This window comes from Amblyomma americanum, chromosome 1, assembly GCF_052857255.1.
Source record: "Amblyomma americanum isolate KBUSLIRL-KWMA chromosome 1, ASM5285725v1, whole genome shotgun sequence".
Lineage (NCBI taxonomy): Eukaryota > Metazoa > Arthropoda > Arachnida > Ixodida > Ixodidae > Amblyomma > Amblyomma americanum.
The window spans coordinates 447,450,638-447,471,480 of NC_135497.1; the positions used below are offsets into that span (position 1 = coordinate 447,450,638).

At 50.2% G+C, this 20,843-nt stretch overlaps 1 protein-coding gene across 1 annotated transcript in view; it reads right to left on the bottom strand.

The window, feature by feature from the left end:
- LOC144125695 (uncharacterized) overlaps positions 1 to 20,843 on the bottom strand; it is a 122,288-nt gene that overhangs the window by 71,509 nt on the left and 29,936 nt on the right. The window contains exon 5 of the mRNA XM_077659316.1: positions 1,931 to 2,044. Coding sequence (XP_077515442.1) covers positions 1,931 to 2,044 — 114 coding nt within the window. The remainder of the gene's footprint in view (positions 1 to 1,930; positions 2,045 to 20,843) is intronic.

A 20,843-nucleotide genomic window follows, 5' to 3' on the forward strand; every position in this document is an offset into this window, starting at 1 on the left:
CTCGAACATGCCTGTGTTGGGGAAGTAATTTTAAAAGGGGTTAAAATGGCTTATAGTAACTGTACCATGAATCTGGTTGTTAACCGAGAGCTCAAGACAGAACTGCCGTGAGAGCATCCGTGCTGCAAGGCTGCCCATTGTCACCGCTACGTTTCGCTCTGTACCTAGAGGCACTTTGCCGGAATGTAATAAATAACAGCTCAATTCGTGGTTTTGAACAAAATCATGTGAAATTGAAGTTTTGGCTTATGCCGATGATGTGGCAATATTTTGTAGCGATCAAAGCAGCATAGAACATGCGATGTCGGTTGTTCGCAGGTTTTGTGATGCAACCAACAGCGTTGTTAATCTGGACAAACGTGCGGGCCTTTGGCACGGGAAATGGACATCAGCGCCTTTGTTTCATGCAAGTATAAAATGGTCACATGTCCCTTCCAAGTACCTAGATTTTCCTCGTGAAAAGTGCTGAGATAATGATGACTTTTGGAACGAGAAAATTCATGAACTGCCCACGCGTACACAGAAATGGTCGGGAAAGGAGCTGTCTATATTCGCGCGCGCAAACAGATGTAGTGTATACCTGGTTTCAAAACTGTGCTATTTAATTGTTGCAGCTCCTTTCGTGCTCTCGACTTAACATTGAAAAGTCTCATCCTCGCTTTGCCGTTTTTGTTTGGCAGTCCTCATGGGAGAGTACTAAACGTGATAATTTATTTCTGCGTTTGAGAAAATGGGGTCTTTCTTTGCCACACTTTTATACCTGAGGCAGGTGGTGTCAAGATTTGTTTCTTCGAGATCAACGCGACCCTTTCCTGTGGACTTTTATTCAAGTGAGGCTTTTTTCGGCTGTGCCAGACTATCATTTCCACTGTATACGGGATGCGATACAGTTCAAGTAGATTTTTGAAAGAAGTGATCTTTGCTTTCCGGTTTCTAAAGGCTCGGTTCCGTTTGGAATACCTTTCACATGTAGCGCGTAAGAAATTGCTAAAAGATTTGCTTGACTGTGTCTTCCCTGAGCCGATATATTGATCTCTCTATAGTATAGGCCAAGGAGGAAATGTTTTAAAAGGAGCAAGGAAAGTGGTGGTGCCAGCGGGTGTGAAGACGTTTTTCTTCAAGTTGAAGACTGGTACATTGCCGGTTAAAACATGGATGGAAGAAAAGGGATTGTTTTTACCATGGGGTGCTGACTGCTTGTTATGTCACAAACCATAGTCAATAGAACACGTCTTTATTGATTGCTGGGATGTGCTGCTTTTTATGCGTTGCATATTGCAATCACTCAGTTCAGCCCTTGGGCGCGGCCGGGCAGCCACCAAACCACGTGACGTGACGTCACGACAGCCGGAGGAAAAGCTGGGCCCCAACTCGCGCGGTCGCGCGCGGCCGTAGCCACCACCTGACTCCCGCTCCTCCCGCTAGGGGCGCTGCGCCGGCGCGTGACGTCACAGAGGAAAAGCTGGGCCCCAACTCGCGCGGTCGCGCGCGGCCGCAGCCACCACCTGACTCCCGCTCCTCCCGCTTGGGGCGCTGCGCCGGCGCGTGACGTCACGGAAGAAAAGCTGGGCCCCAACTGGCGCGGTCGCGCGCGGCCGCAGCCACCACCTTACTCCCGCTCCTCCCTATAGGGGCGCTGCGCTATGATTGACGTCACGGCATATGTATAAAAGAGCTGCGCTCCTTCGCCGGGACAGTCTTATACCCCTGTCACATGGGCATTTCGAGGGCCCTCGAACCGATAGTCTATCGACTCAAAGGCGATCGAGCGCTGCTACACGGGCAGTTTCAATGGCGATCGAGTCAATAGCCTATCGAGCCAACGGAGCAGCACGGAACTCCATCGAGATATGCAACGCATTCTTGGCTTAACCAAGCTAAGCCTGGCCATTTTTGGGACGTGCTCCAGCGTACAAAAAGAAAGACTTACCCTTGACGCCGTATGGGAAACGATTCCTGGACGTTGAGGCGGATCTTTACAAATAGATGTAATTTTCCTTCTTGGCCTGCACAGCCTTTGGTGAAGCAGGATGGCTGTAGGACACTGCGATGAAGATGTGCGGTCTGTCCGAGATTACTTCAAAAAAAAAACGTATTTAGGCTGCGTGAAGTGTACAAGGAGCTATGTTTTGGAGATGAAGTTATCGAGTTGATGGGAGAGTTGTGTTCTTTTGAAAGTTTTGGTTTTCACACGTGAGTGAAACACATGCACGCTCTTGATGTTTGAGAATGTAGCGCAGAACATGTTTGTGATCTGTTGTAAACTGTCGAAACAGGCAATAAAGATAAAAATAAAGCCGTCGTGGCGGAGTGGTAGCTTCTCCACCTCAAACGCCAAAGGCCCTGGTTCGATTCACGTTTGTGACGTCACTGCTACTCGCACATGCTCAGCACGGCTCTCCAGGATGCACGCGAAACTGGTTAACCTCGGCCAGTGTAGCTTACGCTACAAAAAGCTGTTGCCTGGCGACCTAACCTACCCCTACCCTCTTACCAGTGGCAGCACCGTAGTGAATGCCATCCTGTGCAAAAGCGTGGGGGCTGACCTCGTACACTTCCCTGTTAACTTCCATTACCCCGTATCCTAGTCGTCGACTCATTAACCTAATTACACGGTTAGCTTCAACGACCCTCCTTTCCATTCCTCTGGACCTCTGAGTTTGTTCACATGGTCACATGCACCCTCTCAAAGGCCTCTCTAAGCCGACGCATCCTCACTTGTGTTTCTCGAGGTTCTGGCTCCTCACCTTCAGCACACCGTTGAGACCAGGAGGGATAACGACACGGTGCTCGTTATCCATGCTGTCTCCTACCACCTCTAGGACTCTGGCCATTGCACCTCCCATGCACTTCCCTGACTGGGCCTCCACCTGCACCCGCCTTTACTATAGTTAAAACGCCTGCCTCAACCCTTGCTACGTTCGAGTCACCCATTACAAGATCCCTTCTGCGCTCTAACCGTTTGCTTCCTGCCTGCGACTGCTGCCCTCCGGATCGCGCTAGCTGGCTCTCCTGCCGCTGTACGCTACTGTCGCGCGTCACTGTGCCCGATACCTTTCCGTCTTTCCCACTCAAAGCCTGCTGCGCAGCCGCGCTGTAGGGTCGACGAGCCCCTTTGTTACCGCTACCTTCAGGCTGATGGACAACGGCCTTTATGTGTACCACGCTGTCCTCGTCCACCACCTGACGCTTCCCCGAACCGGAGTGACCTGTCGCCCATGACTTGAGCGCTTCCACCTGCTTTTCTATCTGGTCCCGCTTTTCCCGCTCTTCTTTCAGCTCTCCCACAATTCGCTCCAACAGGTCAGCCTCAGCCCCCCCCCCTCCCTGTTAAGCGTCTCGGCGACCTTAGTTTCTAGCTTAATCCGTTCCTCTCGCTCCGCCTTCAGGTCCCCTTTGAGTTCCCTAATCCTAGCTGCCCATTCATCTTCCAACGTTCGAACGGCCTCCTCAAAACGCTTACATAGCCTGCACGCGAAGCTAGAACATTCTGCCTCGGCTAAGCTCCCGAAATCCGTCTCGTCCAAATAACACAAACGCTCACACTCCTCGCACTGCGCTAGCTCCCCGTCCCCCTGGCTTTCCTAGCTTGCCATCCCATCATCCAACCAACTACGCAACATAAAAGCCCGCCAAAACTCCTAAACAAAGCCCTACGGCACACACAGCTCCGCTAGCCTTCCTAACCCTTACACGGTCTAAAACTACCGTCCCTACGGCATGTACAGTACACAAACAAATACCAAAAGCACTTAGCAGGGACTGCGGAACAGGCACGGCAAGGAGGGCGGTCGCCCCCCTCCCCCTGTCTCCGATTGCTTGCACTTGGGTCAGATTTCTGAAAATTGAAACACTTCAGTTACAGGACTCTTGTAATGCAAATCACAGTGGGTCTGAGCTACTTCGCTTCGTTGCCAGTTGTAAAGCATTTCGTACATGAGTAACCTAAACTAGTCATGTCCCAGCAGAAGTCGACTGTCTGACCAGTGTACATAATCATGATGAGCAGAATTTAAAAAAAAAAAACTATGCACAAACTGGTTTAATGTCATTTATCACTCCTCATGTGTAGATTCCCATTTCACTTCGTTTTATACTGCCGTAAATATTTGCACCGTTTGTTCGTTCGCACTCAAAACCGCCGGCCCGGGGCTTTATCATTTTGTTTTGTAATGCGAGATGCGACCAGACTTATCTCCACTGATCGTGGCCGCGTGCAAATGCTTCCACATTTTTCTAGATTGTTGCAGTGTCTATTGGTTCTTTATCGAAAGTTCCTTCCTAGATTTAAATTGAGCGCGGCCAAGAACTGCAGGGATTCAGTTCGATGACCGCCGAGCACGCTTGTGGCTATCGCCGCCGCAGAGTCATTCAGTTCTTAGTGGGCGCGAGTCAGCCCCTTTAACAGTTTCTTTTGGAAGCGCGGTTTCCGTTGTCCTCCTGACTGTTGGAGTGTCGTCACCACAACATGACAATTTGCATCAACCTTTTACAAAAATAATAAAATATAAAATTTATTCTGTAAATGAGTAATAAAAAATAACAAGATAAACCCGAAGTCTTGCCCTCCTCAGAAAAAAAAAAGTTCCGGAGTCCCTGGCTCTTAGCTTAGGACGAAGTAACTGGAGATCCAAAAAAGTGCACTCCGATGGCTTAGACGGCGTCCGAGACACAGATACATGCTGGCTGGATGGATGGATGGATGTATGGATGGATGGATGGGTGGGTGGGTGGGTGGGTGGGTGGGTGGGTGGATGTATGTATGGATGGATGGGTGAGTGGGTGGGTGGGTGGGTGGATGGATGGATGGATGGATGGATGGATGGATGGATGCATGCATGCATGCATGGATGGATGGATGGATGGATGGATGGGTGGGTGGGCGGGTGGGTTGGTGGATGGATGGATGGATGGATGTGTGGGTGAGTGGTTGGGTGGGTGGGTGGCTGGATGGATAAATGGATGGGTGGGTGGGTGGGTGGGTGGGTGGATGGATGGATGGATGGATGGATGGATAGATGGATGGATGGATGGATGGATGCATGGATGGATGGATGGATGGATGGATGGATGGGTGGGTGGATGGATGGGTGGATGGTAGGGTGGGTGGATGGATGGATGGATGTATGGATGGATGGATGGATAGATGGACGGATGGATGGATGGATGGATGGATGGATGGACGGACGGACGGACAAGGGCTGCCGCGGTGGCTGAGTGGTTATGGCGCTCGGCTGCTGGCCCAAAAGACGCGGGTTCGATCCCGGCAGCGGCGGTCGAATTTCGATGGAGGCGAAATTTTGGAGGCCCGTGTACTGTGCGATGTCAGTGCACATTAAAGAACCCCAGGTGGTCGAAATTTCCAGGGCCCTTCACTACGGCGTCTCTCATAGCCTGAGTCGCTCTGGGACGTTAAACCCCCTTAAACGAAACCAAACCGGATGGACAAGGCTGAATCCTTTAAAGGGACTATGCAATAAATTAATTGAGATCACGTAAAGCAGAGGAGAGAGGCATTTCATCTCACATGTTCACATTTCATTTCGCATGTTCCAGCGATGGCGCCTGGTAACCTGAAGAACTTCCTACAGCTGGTGCTTTCTTTTGAGTCCCTAATTTCCACCTTCGCAGCAAACTTCCTTGCGAACTAAAATGGATGGGGCTAAACCTCGTGGATCTCATATGCACCGAAAAGTGCCGTTTATATTGCAGTAGAACTGCGCTGGGATTTTAAGTCGGTTAGCTGAACTAAAACTATTCTTGAAAGAGACGTGTTCCAGTATTGGCCCTGTCAGAAGCTGGCCTGCTAAGCGGGAGATGTTTGACTGGATATGTCGCCCATAAAAACTGCAGCATAAAGTCATTTCCTGCAGGAAGTGCTGCGCTTTACATAAGAAGAGAAATTCTATATGTCTCTCTAAGCGTTGCCGATCTTTGCACGGATGACATTGAGGTAGCGGCTGTGAGAATAAAGCTCGGCTCTCGAACCCTTTCTATTGCATCCGTGTACGTGTCTCCGCGGAAGAAGGTAGCATTAGATTTGTTTCTACAGCAGCTCTGCGATCGCTGTCCAGCACCTAGAATCATCTGCGGTGATTTCAATGCCAATCATGTCGTTTGGGGTGACAAAAACACGGATTCCCGTGGACGCAAACTTGTAGAGGTTATTGACAGTTTGGACCTGTGTGTTGCCAATGACGGAAGCCCCACTTTTTTCCGGCCTCCAGCCTCAGCGACAGCTATAGACCGGACACTGCATTCACCTGACGTCCGCGTGAGTTGGTCAACAGCGCCTTACCACATGGGAAGTGATCACTATCCGATGTTTGTATTTGCTGCCGACTTTCGTATGCATGGTCCTAAAATTAGCAACGTGGTCAACTGGGACAAGTACAAAAAGCACCTAGAACGTGTTTCTGGTGATGTTGTTGACAAAATGATTTCTAGTAAGCTAGCAGCAACTACGGCGGTCAAGTTACCTGATCATTTTCCGGCCCCGGATTTAAAACTCAGGAACCTTTGCGCAGCGATAAGAAGGGCGGAGCGGCAACTCGTGCGGAAGAAGGACGACAGGCTACTGAAGACGACCTTCAATAGGCTGAATTCTGCTACTAGACGGCACAGGAACAAGCTTTACAGGTCGCAATGGGCCTCATTCTGTGCTAGTCTGACTGTGTTCTCACCGATAACGAGAATATGGCGAGTTATTGGCAGCCTTGCTGGAGAATCTCGCCCTTCGAAGCCTTTTGAAGCTTTTGCAATACTCAAGGAAAAATCTATTGCGTGCTTGGCAGAGGAATTTGCAGACGCACCCGTAAGCGCTGATTCTGGAATAGATATATATTCACCACCTGCTTCCTCCAGGTCTATCATGGACGTCCCGTTCACGCTTCGTGAGCTTCAGACTGCGCTCAGTGGCCTGCGGCGCCGGTGCTCACCAGGTCCCGACGGCATCACCAATCAAATGCTGAATAATCTGCCCTTGCAACTCAGAAAGGAGCTCCTCAACTTCATCAATCGAGTTTGGGAGACTGGCGATGTTCCTCCGTCATGGAAGGTGGCACATGTAGTTCCGGTACTGAAGCCTGGCAAAGACATGACAGACCTTGCCTCGTATCGCCCAGGGTCATTGACCTCCTGTGTAGCTAAGTTGATGGATAAGCTGGTAAATGAACGCTTATCACGGTGGCTTGAGGACAGCAAGGCACTGCCATCATGTATGACAGGATTCCGCCGATGTCTTAGTGCCCAAGATAGCGTCTTAGACTTGATCAGTCACACTGAACACCAGAGAGCTTTCGGCCTTTCCACCTTAGCCATTTTTCTTGATGTTGCGAAAGCTTACGGCAGCGTGCTTCAGAGCTCAATTCTAAACAGTTTGCAAGGCATGGGCATACAGGGCCATATGTTAAGATTCATTTACAAGTTTATAAGTGATCGCGCGGTTCGTGTACGGTTAGGGAGTACGTTAAGCACCGAAAGGGTTCTATCACGAGGTGTGCCTCAAGGAAGTGTTCTTTCCCCCTCGCTCTTTAACGCCGTAATGGCTGGCCTACCCGATTCGTTGAAAAAAAGTTGCAGGCAAGTGCGTATGTCACTTTATGCTGACGACATCTGTATTTGGATTACTGGCTACCAACACAAGCGATTAGCCCTGATAGCTCGGCAGGCTATACTTTCGGCACACGCTTACCTTCAAGGTGTGGGGTTGTCTCTGTCAGTGGACAAATCCGGCTTTATTCTGTTTCCAGGTGTAGGAAGACGTCAAGCGCGGTTGAAGATAGACCTTGGTCACTCTTGCATCCGTCAATTCAACCACGCGCGTTTCCTGGGCGTCAATATTGACTCCCGTCTACAGTGGCGAAAAGCGGTAGACGCGATTGTTTCATCTATATTTTCTCGTCTCAATGTCATCCGTAGAATTGCACATGAGCAATGGGGAAACCATCCTTCTTCAATGGTCAAACTTCATGAGCGCTGGTGGTCAGCCGGATAATGTATCAATTGCCTTTAATTTCCCCCTCAGCATCACGACTTGAGCGTCTCGAAGTTGTCCACAGAAAGGGCTTAAGAAGAGCCATGGGAGTTCCCCAGGCGGCTGCGAATAAGGCAGTACATCATGAATCCCTATCGAAACCTCTTAGCCTTATCGCTTCTCAGAGACTATTAATGCATCTTGACCGCTTAGGAGAGATGGTAGCTGGGCGATCCCCTCTCCAGCGGCTCTGCAAGAGATATGAGTCGAAGGCTTACTTGGCACTCAATAATACTCTTAGTTCTTTAGGCATTAATGTCCGAAGGCAAAGGAAACGGTTGAAAGCCCCCTGGTCTTTTCCGACCCTCGACTGTAAGGTCACAATTCCCCATGTGAGCGCAAAGCGCAGCTCTCCTTTGGCAGCAACGCGTCCGCTTGTACTGGAATACTTGGAAACAGAGTATGCCTGCCATCTTCAAATTTTCACGGATGGTTCTGTGAACAAGGTCAAACAAGCTAGCGCAGCGGCTTTTTACATTCCTTCTTTGGACTGTAAGTGGTCCGTACGCTGCACTGACGTCGTATCCGCCACAACAGCTGAAAGTGTTGCTATTGAGGCGGCTTTACGGAAGTTAGTGTCTTGTCCGGCTCAACCTGTTGTCATCCTAACTGATTCAAAATCTGCCCTTCAGAGGTTAGAGCGTGGATTCCCTACTGACGCCTTGTCTCTAAGCTATCTGCGCTTGGTGCAGAATCTGCACAGCAGAGGCTTTACTCTACTATTCCAGTGGGTGCCCTCTCACATATGAGTCAACGGTAATGAGGTGGCAGACAGTCTCGCCCATAAAGCTCTCTCAAGGATTCCATCAAAAAAGTACCTCAAGATGGGAAAAAGTCTTTGCAGGAAAACGGTGCTCGATCACTTCAGTACCCTGTGGAGTGCGTCCCACAAGCCATGCGTGACCAAGGGACTGAGAAGATCTCAGGCGACCCTTCTACATCAAATTCGCACGGCCTCTGCTCGCACTCCTGCATGGATGCATAAGACCAGCATAGCATCGTCTCCGCTCTGCTCTATATGTGGTGTGCGCGGGGATATCGAACATTATATTATGTACTGCCCAGAGTACAACGCGGAAAGGCATGTGATGTTCGCTTCCTTCAAGAAGACAGGAACCCGTCACAGCACAGTGCAGGACATTGTCTACCCGAGTGGAAACCAGACATGCAGAAAGGAGGCTGCACGCCTTCTTTTAACATTTCTGCAGAACACGTATCTTGTTTTTAAGTGGTGACAGCAGGAACGGACTATGGCCTACTGTGATTGAATGTGTGCGTAGATGGTGTCTTCCGGAGTGGACTACTTTATACAGTGAGTGAATGTGTGTATGGAGTGTGGCACTGCAATGGCCTATGTTCTACTGTGACTGAATATGTGCATAGATGGTGACTTCTGGAGTGGACTGTGATGTGAACTGTGTTTATTGATTGTGTGCATAGATGGTGACTGCGGGAGAGAATGTGTGCTATTATAAGAGACTGTGCGCTTAGCGAGGTAGATGCGGCATTGTTAATATCGATGGGACGCTGCGGTGGAGCAATTGCCGGCAGACAAAGCAAGGCTAACCCCACCTGTAGCATTCAACACCTCAACCTCAATCTCAGGCATTTCATCCCTCGTCACCCCAACGCAAGAATTTTTAACCTAGCATCAATAACAACGAAGATATAGACGATTAAAAATTACGCTCCTCCTCTCTCCCTCAGTTCGTACACGCGGGGCACCAGACAAAAATAAAGAAAACAGGTCTGGGACTGGTCCCCGCCTTTGAATACGTTATCAGATGACGTTCGCTTTGGAACGTCCGGTTGTCGCTCCTAGCACCCCAGCAGCAGCGTCGGCTGCGTGGCGGCCTCTCTCCAGTCTCTCTTCGCCTTCCTGGATTGCGGCGCGCATCGGATTTCTTTGCTTGTCATCTGTTGTAGTTAGCAGTAATAAACCCGCTGCTCTTAAGGCCGCGAAAGGCATCGAGCCCTATGCGTGCCCACGAAGAGCCGTGCGAGTGGCTCCGGAACTCCTGACAGAAGGAGGCGGCAGAGGAAAATTTAAACCATATGAGCGAAGGCAATGCCCTGGCCCGCGCGGCGGCACGAGCAGACGATTTTCACGGCTACCGGGAGTGTGCCCGTGACGTCGTGGCTGCCGTGGCTCCAGCGAACGACAGCGTGCTGGTGGCCTGGTGACGTCATGGGTACAGTGACGTCTTTTTTCACGATTTTAGTTCCAAAATCGGTCACTACAAGGACATCAATTGGCCCGCGAATTTAAAAAGAAAACAAGTATTTTTTATGTATAATTGACGGCTCAGTTTGGAAGCGATACTTGGTGTGAATGCTCATTAGCATCATTTCTAAGCGTTGAAAACATTTACAAGCGACTTTGAATTCTTTGCATAGTCCCTTTAAATCTGGCGGTGGTTCAAGGCACCTAGCCACGACTTGTGAAATTTTACTCTTGTCTTGATTTTAGCCACCAATGAGATACCCTTCGCTTGTGCTTTAAATCTACTTTCCTTCGCTGTACTTACACCCCAATGCTTTGGATAAATCAGGCCCCCTGCTTTCACTGTAGGGTGAAGCCCTTTACAGAAAAGTATCAAGTGTACAGCCGTTTCCCCCGCCTCTCCGCACGCAACGCACAACTTGTCTATCTCGCGGTGCCTGAATCTATATGTCTTAGTCCGCAAATCTCTCATCCTGGCCTCAAACAACAAAGAGCTTCCCCTGCAATTATCATAGATACTTTCTTTGGCAATTTCCTGCTTAAAGATCCTGTATGTTGCCAGTGCCGGTTTCGTCAGCATCCCTGTTTTCGACAGAGTTCTTCCTTTAACATATTTCTTAACCGATTATTGCTGATTTGCCCCCTACTGCTGTCCCGATATTTGGTTTTCAATTTTCTAGTTTGCTTCCTCCATTTCGTGTCAACATTCCTTATGTACAGGTATCTGAAAATGAGCTGCGGCAAACCAGCGCCATCTACGTTGTAGAGATGAAAGTAAAAGCGGATAGCTCGCGCTGAGGTGCGATAGGTGGTGTTATCACTGTGTTTGGTTTGAGTTTGGGTTTAATAATAATTGGTTTTTGGCGGGAAAGGAAATGGCGCAGTATCTGTCTCATATATCGTTGGACACCCGAACCGCGCCGTAAGGGAAGGGATAAAGGAGGGAGTGAAAGAACAAAGGGAGAAGTAGGTGCCGTAGTGGAGGGCTCCGGAATAATTTCGACCACCTGGGGATCTTTAATGTGCACTGACATCGCACAGCATACGGGCGCCTTAGCGTTTTGCCTCCATAAAAACGCAGCCGCCGCGGTCTGGTTCGAACCTGGGAACTACTGATCCGGGAACTACTGATCACAGGTGTTTGCTCTATCGTGCAAACACCTGTGAGCCCGTGACGAGCCGCCCGTTCTAGTGTGCTGGAGGAACAGCACAAATGCAAGCAAGGGGCCGGGGAATATATACTGGCGTCGGAATGGCGAGACTGCCTCTAAAAATAAAAAAAATGACCAGCGACGTGTCAGTCAGCGCCTGAAAGCGGCACGATGCTGAGATTGGACTACTGGCGAATGCACGGGCCAACAGTTGCCATTGCCACGGGCGAGTGGCAAAGCTCAGAAACCAAAACTACGCGGCCAGGTTATTTTTTTTTACCTAGTGACAGGGGCCCTCCGAACGTTGTCACGCCTGCTGTCACGCCCACTTAATAGGTGCATGGGTTACAGTGCACCATGCAATAGGTGGGATTTTTACAGGATCGCTTGCCCTGTTTCGACACCTAGGCTCTCCTCACGCGAAATTCCGCAAGTAGGCTTTCCCGCATAGCGTAGTTGACCAAAATAAGATGGCGGTGGTCACGCTCAGAGAGTTAAGGTGACCGAACGGATGCCACTGGTGTGGGCATTAATTAGATAACATATTACAAAAGGACAAAAAAATAAACGAGCTTTCGCGTTGCAATTGTTAGAAGCGGGTCATCCCCCATTTTGTTCGCCGCAAGTGTGATATGTGGAAAAGCCCACTTTCGGAATAGCGCACAAGGTCAAGTCTAGCGGCATTGGAATGCGATCGGTCCACGCTATAAACTATGGAGAAGAGAGAGAACAGGTCCGTTGTATTGTTTTCCTGGAACTTTAAACTCTATATTCAGATAATTTGTCCAGATATTGCGCTTTTGCCACAAACAAATTGACGAAAGTCGGCGCGGTATACGGTCGCTGCCGAGTATTCGGGAATTTCCTAATATTCGTAAATTCACGAATATCATTTCTCGAGTACGAATATGAACCGAATATGAAACATATTCGATTCGTATTCGAAAGTTCAAATATTCGCACACCCCTAGTATTAACATAACTAAACAAAAAGCGGAGAGAATGCTCACTTGCAGGCTCTGCTATTTAGTGCAGTGACGTATGCACTAAGGCCCAGCTCCATCCTTTTTCTGCCTAGCCTTGACTGCAGTGGCTCAGAAAGATGACGCCAAGTGCAGTGCGAACAACACATACACTCTGAACTTCTTAACAATGTGACAATGCACAACGTGTAATTACTTTGTGGCCGCACCTCTCGAAAATAATACTCCCCTAATTAAGCGATAGAAAGGACAGTAATTGCAAAGGTTCATTTTGAAGAGCACATATTGGACAGTGCAGGGGTTGCATATGTGCTCTGCTGTACGACCTTATGGTGCATCTTCGATTAAAATATGCACCACTTGTCCCGCAACCCTCACACTAAAAACACCAAAGGGAATACAAACTCATCCTTGAGCAAATAAATTTTTGTTCCACAAATAAAACCTTGAGGTCCAAAGTGCGCGTGCACGCAATGGTTGCCTCTGAATGTACACAGCTGATCGCACTTGTCTAGAGCGCTCGAGAGGTGCCATCCGGGGGAAATAAAGCGGAATTCTTAAGCAGGTATTGACTTTCACTAATAATGGTTGCGCTGTAGGGCAGCAGAATAGACACGTGGACAGCGCAGGCACCAGCGCCTTACTGCTAGCAAAGCAGCTGCAAAAAGATTTCACTTCATTTGCTCCGCACCACAAAGCCCGAGCGCTCTAGACAAGTGTGATCAACTCTGTATATAAGTATGGAATAAATGCTTCAAAAATTTCACGGACACATTTCAGTGTATTGTTATGTGAACAATGGTCAGTCATTATGATAGCAAAATCGACAGAGAGTAAAAGATCACACTTCGAAATGAGAGGACTTTGTGCTGTCAACCAGAGCCTCCTCTATTTTTTACAATGCCAGCCACATCGCCCGCTTCGCAATGGGAGCCGCCGGTACGCCCCACTTCAGTTAGTTGCTGCGCTGCGGCGCTAACAGCTAGGATGGTTGGACTGCTTGCGTCATGCTTGCCAACGGTCGCGCGGTGCTAGCGTTATCTCTCCTACTCCTATACTACAGACATACACCACGCGTCTGTCAGATTCCTGCTTCGTACCCCTTCTTGCGTAGCTCTCGATTCATCCGCGGCGCAGCGCTTTTTCCTACGAAAATCGGCTGGAGCGGCCGCTTTGCTCGCCGTTTGCAGAGGTGGGCTCAGGCGTTCGCTCCGCCTATCACTTGATGATTCTGCGCCTTGCCAGATAACTAGAGCATTGTAAGTTGTTATGTTTGTTTGTTTCGTGGCACCATGATTAACGAAAATTGTTTTGCGAGGATAAATGGTGTGGTCCGCGACACTGATGAGGTGTCTTCGCAGCAGCACTAAAATGGCACCAGTCAATTATGGCAAGCACAGCTGCTGCTTTCAGTTTTGTGCGAAGTGTGGGAAATTTTAAGCTCATTTGTAGAAAAGAAGGGGACGTTCACGTGCATTTATTTACATATATTTACAACTCTTTACAGCAATAGCATATACAATACTTTGCATGTGTCTGTTGCTATATACATTACAACTCTGTGTTTATAGCCATTTACATTTCTAGAATTTGTGTATTTGCTTGTATTGACACTTATTTACAGACATAAGAAATATGCATTGTAGCGCAACCACATTTGTACGCTCGAGGTGGTGTTGCAAAAGGGTTGCAAGCCCCAAGGGTAGCGTTGGCCTGGCGGCCTGGGGCAAAGCTGGAAACATCCGAAGGTCCCGGCAAAGGATGAGTCGACTGGCAACAGAACAACTTGTTTATTCTGGCATCTCAAAAGAGCAGCCGGTCAGGGCGACCACGTTACTCGAAGGAAGGAATCGAAGTCTCTCGTTGGCGTCCGGGGCAGCCCCCTTTATACCCACGGAGTCGATGGCAAGAAGGAACGGCTTGGGAAGAGGCGTCCGATACGGCGACGCTTGAACATGTCCAGACGTGACGGGCGCGTCCGCCAGGCCGGCGCCGGTCAGACCTCCTCGCCTCCCAGTTGGGGAGCTCCTCTCCCCGGCTGCCGCGCTTTGACAAGCGTGGGCACCAACATGCACACACACACACACGCACGCACGACGACACGTGGCACTGAAACCTGCCTGGACGCGCTTGGCGGGAGGCGTTGCGGCCGCGATGAACGAAGCCGCGGCGTCCGTTGCATCCGCGCCGGCTATACCGCGCGTCGAAGGCGAGACGTAACAGACCGCCCCGCCGGGAGAAGGAGATCCCGATGGTCAGGGGACTGCATCCGCTGTCCAGAGGGATGTCGCTCGATGATGCTCGTAAACGAAACCGGTCGTCCCTCGACGTTGCTTGAGCGCAGCGCACAGAGAAGGCCTCGTTCTCGGGTTCAGGATCACATAGGACACTGCAAAGTCACTTCGGGAGAGTTGCCATTTTTGTGCTCGTTCCCAGCAAGCGTTAGAACTACGCCGAAACGCAACCGCTCAGTCAGCAAGCACGAGACAACCCTCACTAAGCTCTGCCAGGCTCTTTCCCCTTTTATACTACTGCCTAGTTCCTTACAGTAGTCAAGCAGCACTCAGAACGCGTCCACAAATTGGAAAATTGCACTAGAGAGCACATAATCACTTTGAAACACTAAACAAAAGCAATATGTTAAAAATCCTGCCTCAGGAAGAAAACATCAGTAACCAACAACTTTGAGGCGGATTCCCACGTTAGGGGCTTCGACTTAAGCCATCGGCGTTACCGTTGAGACTCCCCTTTTTGTAACGCACCTCAAAGGAATATTGTTGCAAAGCGAGGCTCCAGCGCAGGAGGCGGCCATTTTTGGGAGATATGGTCTGCAGCCATTGGAGAGGGCAATGATCCGTCTCAATGATAAACCTCGAGCCGGCTAGGTAGCATGACAATTTCTGAACGGCCCACACGAGACACGCACACTCTTTCTCGGTGGCGCTGTACGCCTGCTCACGACAGGTCAGCTTACGACTAGCATACAGGACGGGGTGTTCCACTTCTCCATTGTCCCTTTGGCACAGTACAACGCCCATGCCTCGCTCACTAGCATCGCACTGAACAACGAACCCTTTTGTGTAGTCTGGCGATCGTAGCACAGGCTGGCTTGTTAGGGCGCTCTTTAGGGCGCTAAAAGCTCTTTCCTTTGTCTCGCTCCAGACGACTGTTTGGGGCTCTGTTTTTCTTAGAGCATCCGTCAGGGGAGCCGCGATATCGGAGTACCTGGGGATGTACCTCTGATAGTAGCCGGCGACACCTAAGAACGACCGAATATCGGTCTTCGTGCGCGGTTGCGGGAAGTCTCGCACAGCGGCCACCTTTATTTCAGAGGGGCGGCGACGACCCTGTCCAATCACGTGACCGAGGTATACAACCTCGGCCTGTGCTAATTGGCACTTGGGAGCTTTGACTGTCAAGCCCGCTTCGCGCAGGCGGGTTAGCACTGCCCGCAAGTGTGCCATATGCTCAGACCAGGATGCGGAGAATATCGCTACGTCGTCTAAATACGGTAAAGCGAATTCTTCCTGTCCCCGCAACACTTTGTCCATGAGGCTTGAAAAGCAGTATGGCGCGTTCTTCAAACCAAAACTCAAAACTTTAGGACGGAATGTTCCCATTGGTGAAATGAACGCCGCATACCTACTAGCCTCTTCTGTAAGTGGAACCTGCCAATAACCCCTGACAAGATCTAGGGTGGAAATAAACTGAGCGCTACTAACTTTCTCAAGGCGCTCCTCGATGTTAGGGATCGGATAAATTTGATCCTTAGTAATGGAATTAAGCCTGCGGTAGTCGACGCAAGGACGAGGTTCCTTGCCCGGTACCTCAACTAAAATCAAAGGGGAGGTATAATCACTCTCACCCGCCTCAATAACACCGAGCTGTAGCATTTTCTTTACCTCAGCCTCCATAATATCGCGCTGGCGGGGTGACACCCGGTACGCCTTGGATCGTACTGGCTCTGGGGAGGTAAGTTCTATATCATGAGTAAGGACAGAAGTCCTACCAGGCCTCTCAGAGAACTGACCTTGAAACTCTTGTAAGAGTTGGTGTAGTTCGGTTTTCTGCTCAGGCGACAGCGGTGCTTTACTGAGTAAGTCACTAATGACCTGATCAGTGTCTTCCCTGTTCGTCACTGAGCCTAGTCCTGGAAGCTCGACCGGAAGCTCTTCTAACTTTCCCGTGTCGTGCATTTCATCTCCAGTACCTGGTGCCTTCAACGCTACAGGCTCAATTTTATCCATTTCTGACGTGCTCGGAATATCAGCTTGCTGCGCCTCCGACCCTTTCTCATTGTTCGACAACGTCGGCCCCGCAACTACCGCCTTTGCAGCGAGCTCCCGAACTCTCGATCTGGTTAAGGCCTGAACGCTAGCCTCACCAAACAAAAGCCCCTTCTCGCGCAGGAGGTGATCGGACCTGTTCGAAAATAGGTACGGGTACTGGGGGGGCAGCCTAGATGACACTACGGCCTCCGTCTCAAGTGCTCCGAAAGGTCCTTCAATAAGCACTTTTGCTACGGGCAGACACACGCTATGAGCTTCCACGGCTTGCTTGATCCATGCGCGCTCGCCCGTGAACATATCGGGTTCTACGTAAGAGGGGTGAACTACATCCATTGTAGCTGCGGAATCACGAAGCACTCGGCACTCTTTCCCGTTCACGAGGAAGTCTCGCATGTAAGGCTCGAGAAGCTTCATGTTCTCGTCAGTGCTACATAATGACAAACACACGACTTCTCTTTTTGTTTCTGGACACTGCGCCGAAAAGTACCCGGCTTCTGGCACGTATAACACACGCGCGCTTGCCTCGCCTCGAACCGCTTTCTGCGTTCGGCTTCGGCTGCCGCCGTCTCCTTACGTTCGGTCGGACTGCTTTCACTCGCATCCGCACTACGCGTGTCCCCCCTTGCTCTCATGGGTGTGAACTTCGGCCTCTCAGACTTGGAGCCAAATTCACCCTTTTGACCGTCCTTAGCTCCGCGAGCCCGACGCGTCACAAACTCCTCGGCTAGCTCGGCGGCTTTAGCCACTGTACTAACGTCTGGCCTATCCAAGACCCAGTACCGCACGTTCTCAGGTAACCGACTATAAAACTGTTCCAGCCCGAAACACTGCAGAATTTTCTCGTGGTCACCAAACGCTTTCTCTTCTTTGAGCCACTCCTGCATGTTTGACATAAGCCTGTAGGCAAACTCTGTATATGACTCATTTCTGCCTTTTTCATTTTCCCGAAACTTCCGACGGAACGCCTCCGCTGACAGCCTGTACTTTTTTAGCAGACTCGATTTCACTTGGTCGAAATCCTCTGCCTCCTCTCTCTTCAAGCGAGCGACTACGTCGGCCGCCTCGCCGGGTAACAAAGTGAGCAAGCGCTGTGGCCACGTTTCCCGAGAGAACCCCTGCTTCTCGCACGTTCGCTCAAAGTTAACCAGGAACAAACCAATGTCCTCTCCAAGCTTAAACGGCCGCATCAGGTCAGTCATTTTGAACGATACCCGTTCTCCTGCACCGTGTGCCTGACTTCCATTACGAGCGCGTTCCATCTCTACCTCGAGACGCTTCATTTCCAAAGCGTGTTGACGGTCGCGCTCTTCTTTCTCTTTTTGCTCTTTACGTTCGCGCTCCTCTTTCTCTTTTTGTTCTTTACGTTCGCGCTCGTCTTTCTCTTTTTGTTCTTTACGTTCTCGCTCCTCTTTCTCTTTTTGTTCTTTACGTTCGCGCTCGTCTTTCTCTTTTTGCTCTTTACGTTCGCGCTCGTTTTTCTGCTCTTTACGTTCGCGCTCCTCTTTTTGCTCCCTCTCCTCAATGGTCTCAAGGCATTCCGACAGCTCGTCATCCTCAGCCTCCAACTCAAGAATAGCCCTTAGCAGTTCTGGTTTTCTGAGTTTGTCTGAGACATTCAGACCCAACTCTCTTGCAAGCTCCAGCAATTTCGGTTTGCGCAACGACTTCAAATCCATGGCTGCTCCGAATGCTGCTTTCTCTACTGCCTACTATTGTCTTGCCGCAAACTAACCCGGCAGCAACGACAACACAATTACCAGCTCTGTTTCTGACACTAACAAAAGCCTGGCAAAACTCAGAAGAAGAAAGTCCCGCACTCACCAAACCTCGCAGCCAAGAATTCAGCGCAGTCGTTCCGCTGCAGGCAACCAGTCATCACACAGGGCTCGTTGCACTGCTCCCGGATGGTCGTTGTGCTGCTCAGCATACAGTTGACCGCATATCTTCGCTGCTGGCCTCCGTTGTCGGGATCTCACCGCTGGCAACCAGTTGTTGCATTTGGGTTGCAAGCCCCAAGGGTAGCGTTGGCCTGGCGGCCTGGGGCAAAGCTGGAAACATCCGAAGGTCCCGGCAAAGGATGAGTCGACTGGCAACAGAACAACTTGTTTATTCTGGCATCTCAAAAGAGCAGCCGGTCAGGGCGACCACGTTACTCGAAGGAAGGAATCGAAGTCTCTCGTTGGCGTCCGGGGCAGCCCCCTTTATACCCACGGAGTCGATGGCAAGAAGGAACGGCTTGGGAAGAGGCGTCCGATACGGCGACGCTTGAACATGTCCAGACGTGACGGGCGCGTCCGCCAGGCCGGCGCCGGTCAGACCTCCTCGCCTCCCAGTTGGGGAGCTCCTCTCCCCGGCTGCCGCGCTTTGACAAGCGTGGGCACCAACATGCACACACACACACACGCACGCACGACGACACGTGGCACTGAAACCTGCCTGGACGCGCTTGGCGGGAGGCGTTGCGGCCGCGATGAACGAAGACGCGGCGTCCGTTGCATCCGCGCCGGCTATACCGCGCGTCGAAGGCGAGACGTAACAGTGGACAAAGCATCTCGTGCGCGAGCGGAACAACAGTGAACGAAACAAAACACACCTAAAGCCCATCTGTACAACCAGTTTGTATGCCCTCGTGTGTTTGATCGCCCTCTTCTGTGGCCTGAAGCGACAACGACGGTAAAATAAACGCTGATGCTGCGCCGAAGAAACGCTGCCTTTTGGTTCGGCCTTTACGGTGACTGCGCCTCAAGACGTGCTCAAGCGGACTTGATTTCAATTTTATCTGCCTCCTTTCCTTCAAGCGCTTTTTTTTTAGTTTTGCATTGTTTTATTAGCGCCTGGTTGTAGTCAAGACCAGGCAGAACGTCCGAAATACCTCGGCATCAGCTGCTGCGCCGTGCATTTGCGACTGGAGTTATTTTCGCTTCTTAAAACAATCGTAGCTGCCGTCTGAAACGCACAGAGAAAAATCTTTACTAGTTGTCGTAACGATGACAGCTTAGCCTGCGAAAAGTAGAGCTACGACTTGAAAGGTACTGCTACTTGGCAGTTTCGAAAAATGCCTTCTCGGGGAGATATATCATTCCTTCTTTATTTCATTCTTCCATTTTCCTTACTGAACATGATTGAGTCGCAGATCAATAGAGTAAAACATATTACTAACTACCTTTACCCTCTGATTTCATATTTCTGCCAAGCAGTTTCAGTACCTCTCTCCGAATGTTTCAGCGTTGTAGCTAAAAGAGAAACATGATTCGAACAAGTCGCCACAGCCTTTCGTTACAATCCCAACGCCGCCGCACAGCAGTCTCTGTGGCCCCTTTTAAAACCAGCGCCTTCAGCGGCTCCACGGTGAGCAGCGCCACGAACGGCGCGCTCTATGACGCATCAATACCTGACAGGCAGCCTGATTACTATAAGGGATGCTGAGTGCCGCCTCACGAAGAAAGAGAGAACGTTTAAAATATTGTCTTCATCCGCTGTCCGTCGTCAGGCACCACTAAGATGGCACTCTCTCTCACAGGCGTAGAGCAGGCGCGAAGACTAGCCGACGGGGGAGAGCAGAAAAGGAGGATAGGAGAGGGTGTTGAACGGTCGGATCGGCGGTACTGGCAGGCATTGTAAAAATATAGGAGGCGCTGTGTCAACAAATGCATTTTAAAAGTGATACGCGACCTCAAAGTTGTATTCTTTGCATACCAGACGTACGCATGCACACAATTGCATAAAGCATGCACGGGATGTTTGTTCTCGTATGTTTAGTGTAATGAGAATAATGCAATCCAGTACTCCTGACTGCATTACCAAATAGGTTGCAGTGGTGTGAACGTATTTTTTTTCAAGGCTCTGCAGCCACCTTTTGCATGACGTATGCTGAGGAACTTGATGCATGTCAAGCCATTCCTGCCAGAGCAATTAATGCGGCACGACTGGCACCTGTCTCCTTGCTTGCAAATGTTGAAAGAGCGGGCACGCAATAACATACCTGACAGAAGAAACAGGTAGAATGAGTTCTCATGCACAAAAATAAATTATTTCACAATTTCTGCCATTCCTTAAAAATTAACTACCACCTGCAGCTAAGTGCATGTCCGCCCACGATAATCCCTGAGCTTGCATTTCGAAATCAACCTTCCGTTGCGCAATATGTGAAACACAGGCTGG